Raw genomic sequence first — 17,054 nt, 5'->3', positions numbered from 1 at the left:
ACAGAAAGTCTTGCAAGTGAGAAGATGTGTCAGTTCTTTGCATGGAATGATAAAACACAACTTTTTTGCTGGGGGAATGCACTATTTACAGCTTATGATGGTATAGTGTCAGTGGTAGGTGGCAAAGATGATGGAAATAAAGAAACTCTGATCACTGCTGCTGCTGTTGTCATGTGTTAACTTCAGCTTTGCAATTACAAGGATTCAATTCTCTTTTTTCACTCTTCTACCCATTTTCTATGAGTCTTATGATATGTTTAGAAGTCAATATGCTTGTTGATTTTTCTAATAACATCTTAAATACCTTCCACCAAACCTTTTTGCTGTCAGAATTAGAGAGCAGCGTCTGACAATTTTGGTAGTTTTCTATATACAGACAAAATTCGCGCACACTTGCGACTGGAAGGATAGAATTAGGCAGGGAAAGTGAAAAAGCATCCCATGACCGTCTCTCATTAATACCACTGTAATGTTTGAGCAAGTCCCTTAACGCCAACTGCTCCAGTACACTGCTCAGTGGCCACCAAGTAGGACTCTGTCTGCACTGGGCAGTTTCCAGACGTGTCACTGTGTTCAGCGCAAAACTATCCATGAATAAACCAAGGTTAAAAAAAACACTTTGATTTGTTTTTGTGTGCCCAGCTGAGAGTAACACAACACAGGCAGACTAGACAATCTGAAAGTTCCAGGAGGAGGCCATGGCAGCAGGCTTTTTGCCCCATTCAATTGTTTACCAAGTGTCAAAAACTTCAGTTCCAGTTTTCTCCTGACTAGATCCCTGTTGTGTTGAATCTACTCTCAGTTGCTTTGGATAAAAGCGTCTGCTAAATGACAGTGTAGAATTGTAAACCCCTTTGTCAAAATTTCCATATTCAAAGCAGAATCAAACATGTTACAATAAACAGTTTTGTTCTCTACGGTTAATTTCCCTGTTACCGACAAGTGTGCAGGGGATGCATTTATATATCACTAACGTGTTTAAATTTTATTAAGGCTTGTGGTGTCGCATAATTACGGGTGTGGCTGCCTTAGGTGGCAGGTGGGTGTCATTACAGGACAATCTATACAATACTCTGGAGATCAATGGGTAACATCATGGAGGATTCATCTGTTTTCATGTGCAGTCTATGATGTGAACATGTGAATATACTATAAAGATATCTCTCCTTTAGATGTAATTGGATGACAACAAACTATTCAAGCAAACCGAATACTTAAAAACGCTCTGACATCCTCACAAATACGTGTGCTCATGTTCAAGGTTCTTACATTGACAGATGAATACAGATACATCTTTGGCATCTTAATTTGAGCGAAGCTGCATGTTTATAATGTGTGAACATATACTAAATGACATACTGTACACTTTGAGTAGCATGAAGCAAGCTGACCAAGTCTCCAAGTGGCTTTAAAGCTGCGGTAGGCAGTATTTTTGACATAATTGGACAAAAAAAAAATCTATATTAACCTTCCGGCAGACCGCAATTCAAGTGGGTTGAGAGAAAGTTGGCCTTCTGCACCTTCACTTCATGTTAAGGCTTTGGAAATCTAGCCTGTGATGGGAGATATAAGTCAATCACAAGGCTTTTCACCAAGAGCAGGTGAGACAGTATCAAGACAACAAAGTCCAGATAAGACATGGTGGTGAGGGCTTCGCTTTCTGCCTACTGCTGTTTTGAAGCACTTGCAGAGTTTATGAAGTTCATATTTTGAGGTGCTGGAGGCTTGTTGTTTTTATGAAGCATTTTTGATGAAACTCAGAATATTTGCCTTTTTAGCTGTTTTACCCTTTCACCTTTGGGCCAGACTGTCTCTATCTCTTGAAACATCACTGGCATCCCCTGCTGATATAGTTGCGGTCGTAGGTGTGTGCGTGTCTTTTAATTCACTTTGTGCATCAAACCACACCTTTGATGCTCCACTAGCTTAATCCTCTGCAGGCAAAAACCTTCTTCTTGGTACAAACAAACACGCACATGCTCCATTGATCCTCTGGGTCTTGTGCCTGCAAGATGGTCACGCTAGGACAGCAACACCAGCAAGATCGATCATTATGTTTGTGAACGTATGTGTGCGTGTGCGCATGTGTGTGTGTGTGCATGAGTCAACGGATGATTTCTGAGTCAAAAGAGATCATGCTGTGAGAACCAAGCATCAAAGAGTTTCTCTTTCTGTTTTTAGAGGCGCCTCAAAAGGAGGGCAGGATCAAAGAGACGGGCAGACTGTCAGACAGACAGATTGGCAGGATGAGGAGGAAAGAGCACAGGAAGGAAAAGAGAGGAGAAGAGGAAGAGCAGGAGGTTGTTTCTGTCTTTGAGTCTCTATCTCCAAAAACTCCCAGTCCTGCTCTCTTCAACAGTTTGGGTATTTATGTGCTTGAACCTTAGTGTGTGTGATTTTGAACTAAAGTTGAAGGCCAGTTCATAGTTTCCACATCCCCATTCGCTGACTGATAAAGACTTTGAACACAGAGAGTGAATGTGGTTTTGTCTTCTACAATATAGTCTGCCACACAGATGCTCGGACCTCACATCAAACACAAAACACACACAGGGCTACTGTGGATGTTTCTAAAAGGCTGTGACTTTGCACTTTTTACAGGAGTTGCTAGTTGCAGATTGGTTTGTGTTTACTCCTGAGATATGCCAGGCACAGTGGGTGGACATAGCACAGGATTTCTGGAGAATTTAGGACTTCCATCTGTGTTTGGGCACCATCGACGGAGAACATCTACAAATCAAAGCACCTCTAAGGTGCGGCAGTGCCAGCTTGAATTACAACTCTTTTAATGATGAATTGTAAAGGAGAGGATGGTGGCTAATCTCCTCGCACAGCCTCTCTTCAAAACAAGCATGTGCTTTGAGATTCATTTGTTTCCTGGCATATGTCCAGTCGGCGAGCTTTCATCTTGTACACTCTGTGGACTCACAAATTTTGGATTGTGTCTGCAGCGAGGTCTATGTGTATCCTCCTGGACTTTGATGATAAAATTTACATAACATAGAAACTTGCAGACACACAGAAAATTAGTTAAAATAAATTTATAGTGTACATTAGTAATGCATGGACCAGCATGGCATCATCTGGATATGCAAGTACATATAAGTCATCCACCTGCTACCCATGTAAATTAATGATTTTCTACAAGAGACCTGCATTACTGTTATTTCTCACTGGGATATACGTAAGCATGACGATATGGTAACATTACATTACACTTGTGTATCATTGTTGACAATAGAAATCTACCCCTCCCATTTATGTTTTTAATTATGCTACTGTTCAAAAGTTTGGGGTCACTTAGAAATGTCCATATTTTTCAAAGAAAAGCATTTTTTCAATGAAGATAAAATTAAATTAATCAGAAATCCAATCTAGACATTGTTAATGTGGTAAATGACTATTCTAGCTGGAAACGGCTGATTTTTAATGGAATATCTCCATAGAGGTACAGAGGAACATTTCCAGCAACCATCACTCTTGTGTTCTAATGCTACATTGTGTTAGCTAATGGTGTTGAAAGGCTCATTGATGATTAGAAAACCCTTGTGCAATTATGTTAGCACATGAATTAAAGTGTGAGTTTTCATGGAAAACATGAAATTGTCTGGGTGACCCCAAACTTTTGAACAGTAGTGTATACTTTTAAATTTTCTGACTTTTGTTCAACTGCTGTTTAAGACAAAAGCACCTTGAAACTCGTGTATGAAAGTCTAGTCTGCCTTTTTGTTCCTGACAAAAAATTAAGCTTAAAATACTTTCGCAGTTATATTTTTCTCATTAATTATTAATTAATCATTTTCACCCACCTGTGATAAACTGCTATTAGTCCGGATATAATTTTTTATGATCTGGTCTTTTCAATCCTTCAATTAACCGCCACAATCTGCCCATTAGTAGTATGCACATGATACCGTGAGTATTGGTGTTTCCTGGTAAATCATTACTAAAAGCATCATTGCAAGAAAAATATACTCTTCCTATTTTATTAGGATCCATACTTAAAGAATGACAGTTTTTAATAAAAGCTTTATTTACTGTAATTTACATAAATGTGCAACGGCAGGGTAGTATGTTTGTGTTTGTTTGTGTGTGTGTGTGTGTGTGTGTGTGTGTGTGTGTGTGGTACTCCGTTTCCACTCCTTGCAGGCATAGTGGGCTTGTCAACTGCTTTTTTCTTGTCTCACAAGCAAACTACAGCTTTAATGGTGACAAAACTAGATGTGTGCTGCAACAACAGGGGCTCTTGCCAACCATCCACAAATTGTCTTCAAAGTAGATGCACAAAGCAAAATTTGGCCTTATTTCGCTTTGGTCGAAAGTCAGGGAGAGACCAGAGACATCACACGGTCTGTCTGTAAAAGGTGTTTTACCTACGCAGACCGAGGGAGCAAACACAACTTGGCAAAGCATGTCGCTGACAGAAATGTCAACTTGTTCAAAGGAGTCACAGAGCAACAGGTTTGCAAATGTGACAGAGAACATAATTACAACATGCCCTCAAAAATCTGTCAAACAACTGTCATTTATCTTGTGACGAATGAATGTTTTTCACCACTGAAGACAGTTAATGGCCGTGTTTAATTTGGTTTTATCTTTTTACTGAACTGACCAAAGTAGCAAACTTCTCTATATGCAGTCAAATGCAGTTTTCACACTGGTCACGTCAGCTCACATCACTGCAAGCTGCTCAATACGCGTCTTTCCAAGTAGACAGGCGGCTCAACAACAGCAGTTATAATGATCATCTAAATTTCCACAGAAAGAATGGAAGTAGGCAATTAAAATGTACACTAAAGAAATGCTGCACTTATTTCTGCAAGGATTTCACCTCTTTGAGCGGCAGTGTGTCATGTGAAAGTGAAGAGACGTGAAGGAGTAGAAAGAGCTGATCTGAAGGAGGAGCTTTTCTGGTTCTGGCTGGATATTAGAACATATGAAGACAGTGGTGCAATAATTCACTCCCGTTGTTTTCTGGCTTCTTTTCACATCCTTCACTGACTTCCAATTAGATTGAGGAAACAATACATTTTTTTGTTAGCTAATTTTTTTCAGCATTTTCTTGATTTCTTCAAGGAACTTTTGAAAAGTGGGCAAGGAGACAGAGGAAATGGCAAATCAATGCCACGGATTGGAACTGATCCTGTTCAGACCTTTTCAAATCAAAACCCGAAGATTTAGGATTTTTAAAACATTTTTGCCATGAGACTTTATTTAGTCTAAAACATTTAGTCTTAGAGTTGTCATGTTAATGAATGAATTGTAAAACTTAAATGATAACATAAATGACAAGTCCTAAAGATGAACACAGTTATGGTAAAAAAAAAAAAAAAAAAAAAAGCGTAGCAGGTGATACAGCAGAAAACTCAAGAATAAGGAAGTATGTGAACCTCAAACTGCTTTTTCCAAGGTTAAGAAAGAGCTTCTTAACAAAGCAAGAATGATATTGGGCATACAATATCACATATATCCAGCTTTAATTCAAAGATATCTGTTGGGGACTGGGTAAACCTTGTTGTTCCCATATGCATTAATGCACTCGCATTGCGGCAGCAGCAGTATGTGTGTTATTTACCCTGAGAAATGAGTCGAGTGCTCCGTTTTCCATGAACTCTGTGATGATCATTGTCGGTCTGCTCTTGGTGACTACGCCCTCCAGTCTGATGATGTTCGGTTGGTCAAACTGGCCCATGATTGACGCCTCGGACAGGAAGTCCCTCCTCTGCCTCTCAGAGTAGCCCACCTTCAAGGTCTTGATGGCCACAGGGATTTCTTTTTTCCCCACAGGTTTCAGGCGACCTTTGTACACTTCTCCAAACTCACCTGAGAAAGAAGAAAACATTAAGTAGGTGAAATTAGGGCAGTCTGTACAAAGACACAATTACTACACATGGAGGACTTTTCAGAAAATAGAATGTGACTCAGCAGGGAAAACAACAAGTGCACTGTTTTAAATAGTTGTTTTTTAATGTACCTTTATTCACAGCCCGTAAATAAATTATTACATAGCAAAAGGGGCTAATAAAATTATCGCAATTATGATGTAAAATGTGTCTGCTGAGAAATTCGATGCCATTTTGTTACCTTTCATTATTAAAACATGAATGAGCGTGAATAAAAAGGAGCACACTGGTGTTTGCAGCTGCTGAGTTGGGGAACAGTGTGAGGGGCAGGGCATGTTAACACACAAACACTCAGTGCTGGGAGCTGCTGTCTGCAGCCTCCGTCTCATACTGATGGCTTCTGAGCAGCTCCGCCGGAGCAGATTGAGGTCGAGGGGTTTGCTCAAGGGCACATTTTTTGCAGGCTGAAAGAACACCAAAAATTGGATCCCCTCAATAACTGCTCTCTGGGGTGACAGAAGGTTGTGTAGCAGAGGTGGAAAACAAGATAAAAGGGACAGAGACGTTATTATTGCTCAGATACTTGGCTTTGCACGTCACACCACAAATGTAATCTCTTGGTTAAATAAAAGCAGCTTGGTGACCTGATGGATAAAGAGTCTGCACTGCAACAAGTTCATAGGTTCAGAAGCTTGCTGCAGTTTGATTTGTCTTGTAGGCTAAAGCACTTTCTTCCTCTGTGAAACACTCTATAGCATCACTTCATTGAGCTGAGGTCTCTGTGTCACATAGAAAACCAGCATTTTCTTTGCATTAGTTACCTTACCAGAAACAATAAAATAAAAAAAAAAGTGGTCAAAGCACATGTAGCAGGTCAAGACATGAAGTTTCCTCTTTCCGCCATGTACAAACAGTGAACTAGCTAACAGTTTTTATGACGACAGTTTCTCAGTGTCTTACTTTGTACACTCTTTCTTAGTGCAGGATGCCTGCATCTTTCACTAAAGTGCTCAAGTTTTCTAGTATTCATGACCAAACCAAGCTAATCCTGATGACCAACATCCTTTAAAAGGCTTCTCAAGAGTCTAAGAGGACCCTAAACTGAAGTACTGAGTGGCTTGCAAGAAATCAAGGATGTTTATAGTTGTTTCAAAGGATGGAATGAAAAGCAAGTCATCATAAAGAGAGATGAGAGGTGATATAATTTAAATATGATGATAGCACACATTTCAGGCACTCTTTCCTGAAACAGTCCAGGTGATTTGTGCCAAATTTGAGGTGATATATGAAAATGACACTTTTTCATAAAGCTTGAAACTTGGCACACTTCAGTTAACAGCTCTTAAAATGCAGCTGCTCAAAAGTGCAGAGCACAAGGAGGATACAGTGGGAGACAAGCTCTTGAGTTGGCAGTAAATCTGCCATCTTCAACAGGCTGCAGTTAGATACAGCCAAGTAACTGGAGACAGTTGTGGTCAACACTTTCACAGGTAGGTCTCTCCATCTGTGAACTCTCAAGTTGTGGCTGCATGAAAGGCTACCAGGCGCATTGTAAAAGCAAACAAAGCCACAGCTGTAAAGAACAATGAAGAATTAGTTTAACAACAAAAACAAAATAATCATGTCATGTCTCTGAAATACTTTTAAAAAATGTTTTTGTGATGGTTCAATTTCTAAAAATGTTCAGCGCTTAAAAATGCACGTGTACCAAGTTTTATCTTTTCATGAAAATATGAACATCATTTTCACATATCACCCAGACAAGAAGGCACTCTTAGTGTTGTATGAGGTTAATGATGTGAAAAGTGAAGAAAAACAGAGAGGTCGTAACCCCGGTTGCTGTCTTACCTCTGAAGAGCATCAGGTGGGTGTGAATGCCGGATACAATTCCCCATGATATGATGTAGAAAAGGTATGAGGGCAGAGGGTTTTCTAAACTACTTCTTCTTTTATACAGCTGTTTTCACAGGGAGTATTTCTCTGGATGATTAAACAGATTTGTTTTCAGACTGAATAACTTGATAGTATCTTATTTATTCATCAGTGCTAGCAACCTATCAATTACAAGGTAGCCCCGCCCTAAAATATACCTTGCTTTATCATCAAATTTGCTCTAAATGGGACCACAATTTAAAAAATTAACATTCTGTATTGAAAGAGACTTGAAAATAGTGATTGAGACCATAAACTAATTTGGAAAATGTTTACTACAGTAACAAATCAAAGTAGAATTAGGGCAATTTTCTCATAGACTTCTATACAATAAGACATTTTTGGCAATCAAAGGAGACGCCTCCTGCTGGCTGTTTCAAAGAAAACAGGTGTAAGGTACTTCTGTGGTGGCTTCACTTTTCAGAACAATAGGCTGCATCCATCTTTAATCTACAGTCTATGATCCCAAATAAAATCCCAAAATATGTTACCCATAGATAGTCCAAGGCTCAGAGTCAGCTCCACCCTTTCATCGAAATATGCTTCACCTTAAAAAAAAACAAAAAGCACAACCAAAAAACAAGATGGCTGCCAAACAATACTCTGCAAACCAGTGGTCAGTGTCAAAGTAGAGACATTCTCTTCTTTTATACAATCTATGACTGCCATGTTGATCAATCCGGTTACAATGTCAAAAAAAAAAGAGCTGGTTGTAACTTCAATGAACTTGTTCAATGCACCAAAAATGTCCTTTCTATGGGAACGCAGATGTATTTTGTCAGAATAAATGCAGCAGTGCGTTACTTGGGGATATGAAAATTGAATATCACTTCAAAATAAAAGTCCTCATCCCAGAGATAAAAATCAGTGTGTGAATAATGGATGAGTGATGGGAATTGGATGACAGGCCGTGTCGTCCTGTCTCACTGTGATCTCTGCTCCACATCTCAGTGCTCATTAAAAACTATCTACTGTCACTGATATAAACCAGCAGAAGCAGAGATGGATGGAGAGCAAAATAGGAAGGAGAATGGAAAGAGGATGGGAATGGAAGAAGAGATTGATGTGGGGGGGAGGACAGGAAGGATGGAAGGACAAACAGAGAGGGACAAAAACAGTAATTTTCTCCAAGAGAGGCAAAATCAGATGACATGTCACTTCTCTCTCGAAAATCGTGGAAGTAAAGGAGAGGATAGAGCTTGAAAAGAAAAATTCTTTGGCTTTGTTGTAAAATCCTGTCTTAGATCTTTAGCATATCTAAATATACTGTTGGTTAAGTAACTGTCAGATGAGACATTATTCATCCTTGCTATTATAAATTTAAATGTTTGATGACTTGTCTTCATCATAGAACTTTGTGTGAAGGACATTTCTTACAGTGTCAGTGATAGTAATGAGAAAACAGGAAAAGAGAGGGTGTTATCACACAGGGAGAGGATGAGGGAGTAAGGTGAGATATTTTTATTATCTCCTTAGGGTGCTTCCTTCTTTTATCTTCCCTCCTCAATCTGTTGTTCTTCTTGGTTCTTTGTTTAGCATTTCTCTATACAAAAACAAACCCTAAAACTCCAGAGGGGCTGAACCACAGAAAGAGTTGGAGACAAGGGGATGTATGAAAGAAACACGGAGAGCAAAACAAGAGAGAAATAGCAGTGGATACATTTTTACTCTTGCTTAGATTGGGAGACATCGAGCCATTTGAAGGATAAAAGTCCAGCCATGTCTCATATCACCTCGGTTTATATTTTAGCCTCCCTCCTCGTTTCTTTTTCACCTCTGGCTGAGGTGAGAAACCCTTCCCTTGGAGAAATAAAGTGAGAAACCGAGGGATTACCGAGAGCCTCTCAGAGTGGCTCAACCGACCAAAGCCCAAAGCACATACTCAGAGTGGTGAGAGTCTCAATCTGGTTCACGACCTTTAACACCCAGAGATCAATAGCCATTTGGATTTGATTGGCTTTGGTCTGAAGAAAAAGAAGTTATGAGTTTTCAGGGGTTTAACGTCTGAAGCAAAAACATTCCAAAACTGGTTTGAGGTAATAGACAAACAGTTTTAAATAATATTAAGATATTAAAATCTGCCCAAGATTACTGACTATGGCCAATAAGAATCAGTATGCCACCCCTTACACTGTGGTAGCAGTATAAGGGACGGCATCAGCTGGTTTCTTTGAAGTATTTTGTTTTTTTAGGTATGAAAATAACCCCAGAGAAGATTTTTTTTTAATCAACTGATGATTGTTTTTCCCAAAAAGATTAATGTCACTATATGTACTCATACCACGATATAAATATATGGACAAAATATCACATAGAGTTAAAGTTCCTATTCGGTACAGCGCGCACATATCCAGACAGCAGCCAGTACTTTGAAGATGAACTTGACCTCATGTTTTTATTGGTATTGATTAATTTGTGGTAATTGATTGATTAACCCTCTGGGGTTTTTCTCTAGTAGCGAATGATGAGAAAAGCACTGAACTGACATTTCATCGCCTGGATTCTGGGCTGCTTGTTTGAAGGAATATAAATTCAAATGACATTTTAATTTCTAACTGTTTCTAATATCAAGTGCCACTTCAAAAGCACACAGTATCAAATCGCTCTAAAATGTATTGTAAGAAAATGATTTTTTTTTCTTTTTTAGTAAGAGATCTGAAACACTAGAAAAATAAAAAGAATGGTCAAGACCTGAGAGAGTCCAACATAGATTTAATTAGAAATATGTGCCATAAGAGAACAATATAAACTTCATCCCTAATTAGAGTTTGACAAAAGAGTCATCTGCTCTCCGGGGCCACAAGAGAAGTTTCCACAGCAGAATCCACTTTAATTCACACTGTACTCCCTGACAAGATTCGTAATTACAAAGGAGTCTGTGATTCTGGAGAAAGATTGCTGATAGTGAACTCATTAGCATATTTACATAGAGTAGAAACATGCACAAGTTCAGATGTACATATAGGGCTGAACAATTAATCAAAATAGTATTGAAATGGTGGACTAGTCCCAGTGCTATATCCACATTGCAAGGAGCTGCAACTTTTTGATTTAGGTAAAATGTGTCATGACATACCATTATAAAAGAAGCACTATAGTGCTGCAGTGATGCTGTCGCTGACCACAAACCTTAGTCTCCAGAAGGAAGGTAACATGCTTGTTTGGTACATACCATAGCAAAAATCACATCAACATCTTTGTATTATCATACATTCTGAGATCAGGACTCATATCACATTTACACTATCTGTCAAAGTTATTTCAGTATGATATTGTTTGCATATTGTTCAGCTTTAATGTACGGGACACGGGACTGGTAAGGTGCAGTAAAAAGCAGTCCAAACCACTTAGTTTGTTTCTCATAAAAAAGCCAGACCTGTCAGGAGATGTTTACTGAATCTGACAAAAAGTGGATTGGATTAGAATCGCATATGCCACCTTTAATCAAATTATGTCCAAACTAGTTACAGTGAATCTGGGTTTTTTGTGGGTCCCCTGCTAGTATAACATAAATTTCAGAGGTAAAATATTTAGTTTGAAAATGTTCTATGGTCTATGCCTTTGAGGCCTTGAATTAGGTATTTATTACTCTGCCAAGGAGGCGGAACCTCAATGGAGTTATGTGATGATCGGCGTTGGTTTGTCCGTCTGTTTGTCTGTCTGTTAGCAAAATTTCTCACATATGGACTAACGAATTTGGATGAAATTTTCCGGAAAGGTAAAAAATGACACAAGAACCAACTGATTAGATTTTAGCAGTGATGCCTTATAGTCTGGATCCACGGATTTGTTGAAGACTTCTGTGTCACTGCGAGATAGTGGTACTATGACAACAAGTGAACACTATGTCAGCGGCTTGCTGATGATCACATGATTGTGATCCTACTAAAAATCCAACGTTGCAGACTTATCGGGTCTTATCCGTCAGAAATTATACAAGGAACAATTGATTAAATTATGGGGGTGTTTCTGAGTCCCATCAATTCCTGCTGCCCACTACATGTTTAGGTCACGTGATTCGGTATCCGTACATAACGTACACATGCATAACACACGCCTGTGCTCAGCGCAAGGTCATGTTGCTTGTGGGTACGTCTATATTAAATGGCCACATTCTATAGTTCCGTGATTTTTGACTTTTGTCAAGATTTCAGCTGTCGGAAATGATACAACTAAGCAGTGTTGGCGGAGTGCTTTTCTTGTTCAGAAGTTTGACAGCAAAATCCACAATAAGCATTAACATTAATTTTTAATACCTACTTGTTTCAAGAAACAAACCTTTTACTAGGTTTTGGAACATTGTTGAGTATATTGCTATTACTGCAATTATGTCATGGTCCTATTTTTTTTTTTTTTTTAGGAATAACACAAACAAATGATAAAGATGTGAAATGATAAGGCGGTGCAAGAGGTTAAAGTGTTAACTATTTGCCTTTGAGACACTTTTTGGGGCACTATTTTAGAATAATTTATTTTACACATGCAAGCCACCAATTGATGACTGGGGAAAATTTGTAATGTATAGCAGATTTTTGCACATTCTAAGTATAAGTATTGGTTTTTGTTTTTGTTTTTTTTTTAGACATTTTTATGTATTGAATCTGTGTGTTGTGTTTTCGTCTGGGTAAAAATCATAAAATTAATATGAAATAATAAAAGATATTGTAGGAATTACTGCTAAAATAAGTAACTTGATCTTAAAGTTCTTCCTTTTTTTGTTCCTGTCTTTCCCTTTGCCTTCCCACAGCTGAAATGCAAAAACTCTACCCCCCAAAAAAAATTCTGAGGAAGCTTTGGGACCAACTTTCTCCGTTTGCCAAACATCACACAGCATTTTTACAGTGAGAGTGCAGATCGCCAAAGAGAATGCATGAAGACAGTTTTAATTTATTCCTGTGAAAGTTTTCAGCATGAATAAAACATCTCTCCTGACTTCAAAGGAAAATAATAAATTGACATTGCGTGTTTCCAGATCTTTCACATTGACACAAAAGTCTGGTGCAGCTGAAGAAATTGATTAATTTACTGTAGAGTATCTGCTGTTTCAAGTGGCAGTTGGTCTCATTAAACAAACCAAGGTTTACTTTTCTAGCTTCCCTTCTATGGGAGTTCATAGTAAACATGAAATAGTACTGTGAGATTTTTTCATATCATTCTTCAATTGAAGCTCTCCTTGAGATAGAATGAATGCAGTAATATTTAACACGTGTTTAAATAATCATGGATTTTCATTTTAAGCATTTGTTGAGACTTTCTTTTGACCCCTTATTGAAACAACATGAGAGAGAAGAAGGCCAAGGCAAAGTCAACTATGAAAATCTCCGCCTACCTGATCCGATGACTTCCTCTATTTTGACACAGGAGGGGTCGATTTCTTTGGCAAACTCGCGAACGGCCTCATTGGGGTCCTCGTAGGTGAAAGGGTCGATGTAGATCTTGACCCCTGGTGAACTGTGACCCTCAGACAGGGTGGGAAAGGTCACTGTGGGGGTGGGACCGCTGAACATGTCTGGCCTCAGAGTCACCTCTGGGGAGAATATGAGAACGTTCAATTACTAACATTGCATGGTGGACATTAGCACATATTTGTCTTCATAACACAGAAATAAAAGCGTGGTCGTACCTCCTCCGGTGTTGTACTGCTGCAGCTTGTCACCATACACACTCTCCTTCAGCTGCCTCCTTCTACAGACACAAACACATGGAGAGACTTTGGGAAAAAGTAGCAAATAGACAGAAATTTTGCACAAAAGTTTGAAATGTTGCGAGAGTGAAATCTAATTGGTTGTCTTCTCTTCAGCTGGGTTGAGGTAAAATAAATAGTCTTCCTGAATGTCAAAAAAGAGTCTGCTTGAGAAAACTTTTTTAGGAATTCATTATTACAGTGCGAGCTGTTACTGTTCTGTGTCGTCAGCTCTTGTTTCCTGCTTTCATCTGGGGATGGAGCCAAAGGAATGTAATATTCTAATATGTCAGCTGATCTTCACAGTAGACACGGTACACTGCACGCTGCAGAGACGGCTTGTCGCTGGCTATTTCTGGGAGGTCATGGGGTTGCAGAAACTTGGGACATTTCACGTCTATTTTGAAATGCTTGTGGAACAAACTGGGATAATTTACTACATTTTTGCCACATTTGTGCAAAAGCTTAGCCATAATTAGTCTACAACCTATTTTCCATTTCTAGTAATTCCAAAGTCTTTCATCCATATACTGCAGTACACTCCCTTGTGACACAAGCTTAGACAAATTCTCTTGTACTCATCTGTACACACAATATTAAAATTAAAGGAAGCTATTTTTTATTCAAAGATTTTTTTAGTTATTGTTATTTATGTAATTTTCATAGGTAGCAAATATTTACAGTGATTTCATATCTCCATGCATCCAAAAGTTGTAGTTTCCTAGTACAAGAAGAATCTGTGCACTTGCAGGAAGTATTAGGAATATGTCCTGTCAACTGATGCTTAGGTACAAGTTGATGTGATAATACTGACATTGTGATGATTCCTCTTTGTCTGTAGTACCCTGTGTACTGAAGATACAGAACAATAAAAAAAATGATATGTTTATCAAGCTAAATTATAGAAAACTGCTGAAAGAAAAAAAGAGAAAAGAAAGAAATGTGAATTGGGCTTATTTCAATTAACAGTAAATAAAGAATCCCACACAGTGTTGTTAGAAGGCTGTAGTCTGCTAAAACAACTGGAAAAAGAAGAAGAAAGAAAGAAAACTCTGTCTATCTACTCAAAAAGATAAATAAAATGAAGAAAGAAAGAAAGATTCCCTGGATCTGAGTCGGATGATCAGGCACAGTTCTGTACATTTAAGGTAAGACACTTCATTGTTAACGTAACATTAACAACATGTCATCAAAATGTTCAAATCCTGAAATGTTCTGCTTACTACTTGTGAATTGCAACAGCTGCAGGTGTCAAAACACATTTCCACAAACTCTCTAGCTCAGAAAAAGTTTCTGATAAAGACATTCAGCCTATATAGGGTAGTTTCAGTAGAGGCAGACAGGAAATGTGAGGGAATAGAGCAGGAGTCGACATGTAGCAAACATCCAGCCGGTCATTAGTTGAACCAGAGACTCAGCTGCTGAGGACATTTTTGTCCACATGATATGCATCTCAGCCACTTGGCCATCAAATCCCTGAAAGTTGTTTCTTGACCTCGAAACATTAATTAAGAAGTAAAACAGTACATGGGGTAGCTTTCAAATGGATCTCATAGTCTTCCTCTGCAGAAAGAGTTGCTCATTTGTCATTACACAGCAGGAGATTGTTTGTATGATGGATGTCAACATTAATTGTATCAGTGAAGGTTCCTACTTTGTTAGTATGAAGGCAAATACTGTCAGATGTAGCTGAAACCTCCGAAAAAACAAGTAAATAGATCATATGAGATGTTTTGCCTTAATTTTTTCATTGTGTTAATAACACTCTTTGATAGGACATCTGACAGTATGGAAGTTTGCTGATAGGACACGCGTCTTCCACGTCTACCTTTTAGGACATGTTAGAGGCACACATGTATATAGGTGCATATCTGAGGTGTGTGTGTGTGTGTGTGTGTGTGTGTCTGCTCTGAATTACCTGGTACAGATGATGGCGATAGCCACCAAAGAGACGATACACACTCCACCTACTAAAGATCCTGCGATCAGGGAGAGCTGCTGTCCAAGCTCTGACTTATACTCATCTGCAAAAATAAACACACATACACAAACACCATCCAGTACACAAACTGAGCAAAGGGATATTACATTTCAGATTTCTCATATTTTTGAGACTCTCACATACACACAACTGAAAATTTCTGGAAGGGAAAATATACAAGTGACAATTTCTTTCTCTCTCTCTAACACACGTAAAATATCATTTACAAGGCTCATTTTACATGACTGCAAGCACTCTCTCTCTCTCTCTCTCACACACACACACACACACACACACACACACACACACACACACACACACACACACACACACACACACACCAACCACCCACCTACTTACCGTCAGTGAGGGTGTGGAAGAGCATCTCCTTGCTGTAGGCTCCGTAGCCGGCCACAGTGCGGGCCCTCACCTGGACCACATAGCCGGTCCCTGGCCTCAGACCTTCCAGAACCACATTAGGTGTCTCGCTTTGGATCACTGAACTGTTCAGCACTGATGACTGGGCCTGAGGAGGAAGTGCAGAGACACAGATAGATATATTTCAGGAGCACCCAAGACAGACTATATGAATACTTCTTCAGTCACAGACTAAAAGAGACAGAATAAATTCAGCACTGGCTTCTTGGCCTTCAGCTGAAACAAGATTAATCCTGAGCTCCAGCACAATCCGAGGCATTCATCATTTTCAGACTATGAAACCATGGACACCCTGACAGGACTGAGTTACTGCAACAATGTGAGTTTGAATTCAGCCTAGTGTCTTTATTTCATTTTGTTTGTTTGTTCTACCTTCATTTAACCAGGTAAGTCACATTGAGGTCAGCAACCTGTTTCTTAAGGGAGACCTGGTCATTATGGCAGCATCACAAGAACCAAACCAGACAATGTATAAAACTCCACAGAAAAAATACTATCAAACACATTGAAGATAAAAAGGATTAATAATAATGTTAAAAAAACATGTATACCACTCACGCTGGTGGTACGCATCCGCCACAACATTAAAACCAATGACAGGTGAAGTGAATAACATTTATCATCTTGTTACGATGCAATGTCCTATGGGTCACGTGGATGCTACTATGACATGTACCACCCACTTTAACATTGTTGCAGACAAAGCACCCCTCAGCAATGGCACTCCCCAATGCCAGTGGCCGACCCCAGCAAGACAGTGTGCCCTGCTACACTGCAAAAATTACTCAGAAATGCCTCCAGGATGACAAGACAAATGACAAAGACACATAACAAAGAGTCCATGGAATTGGTTTGGCCTCCAAACTTCCCAGATCCCAGTCTGATTGAGTATCTGGGGGATGTGCCAGGACAAGACTGCTGAGGCCGCCCACCCACAGAACCTAAAAGATCCACTGCCAGTGTCCTGGTGGGTGCCAGATACTATATGACACTCCAGAGGTATAAAATCTATACCTGAATGAGTCAGAGCTGTTTTGGTGACTCAAGAGGAGGACCTACTTCATGTCATATTCTAGTCAGAATCATATCTTTTACACATATCTGTGTTCACACCAAAACAGAGAAGGTGAAGAACATTCCATTCGATGGTCAATGCAAAAGACTGACATTTAAATAT

General features: G+C 39.1%; 1 protein-coding gene across 1 annotated transcript in view; it reads right to left on the bottom strand.

Annotated features, from left to right (window-relative positions):
• LOC111567450 (ephrin type-B receptor 1-like) overlaps window positions 1–17,054 on the bottom strand; it is a 110,440-nt gene that overhangs the window by 21,236 nt on the left and 72,150 nt on the right. Inside the window, exons 10-14 of the mRNA XM_023268592.3 lie at window positions 15,800–15,965; window positions 15,377–15,482; window positions 13,399–13,460; window positions 13,105–13,302; window positions 5,576–5,823 (exon numbers count right to left, since the gene is read on the bottom strand). Coding sequence (XP_023124360.1) covers window positions 5,576–5,823; window positions 13,105–13,302; window positions 13,399–13,460; window positions 15,377–15,482; window positions 15,800–15,965 — 780 coding nt within the window. The remainder of the gene's footprint in view (window positions 1–5,575; window positions 5,824–13,104; window positions 13,303–13,398; window positions 13,461–15,376; window positions 15,483–15,799; window positions 15,966–17,054) is intronic.

The sequence above is a fragment of the Amphiprion ocellaris genome, chromosome 2, assembly GCF_022539595.1.
Source record: "Amphiprion ocellaris isolate individual 3 ecotype Okinawa chromosome 2, ASM2253959v1, whole genome shotgun sequence".
Taxonomy (NCBI): domain Eukaryota; kingdom Metazoa; phylum Chordata; class Actinopteri; family Pomacentridae; genus Amphiprion; species Amphiprion ocellaris.
The sequence above is the reverse complement of the archived record's forward strand: the minus strand, read 5'-3'. Positions and strand labels throughout refer to the sequence as shown.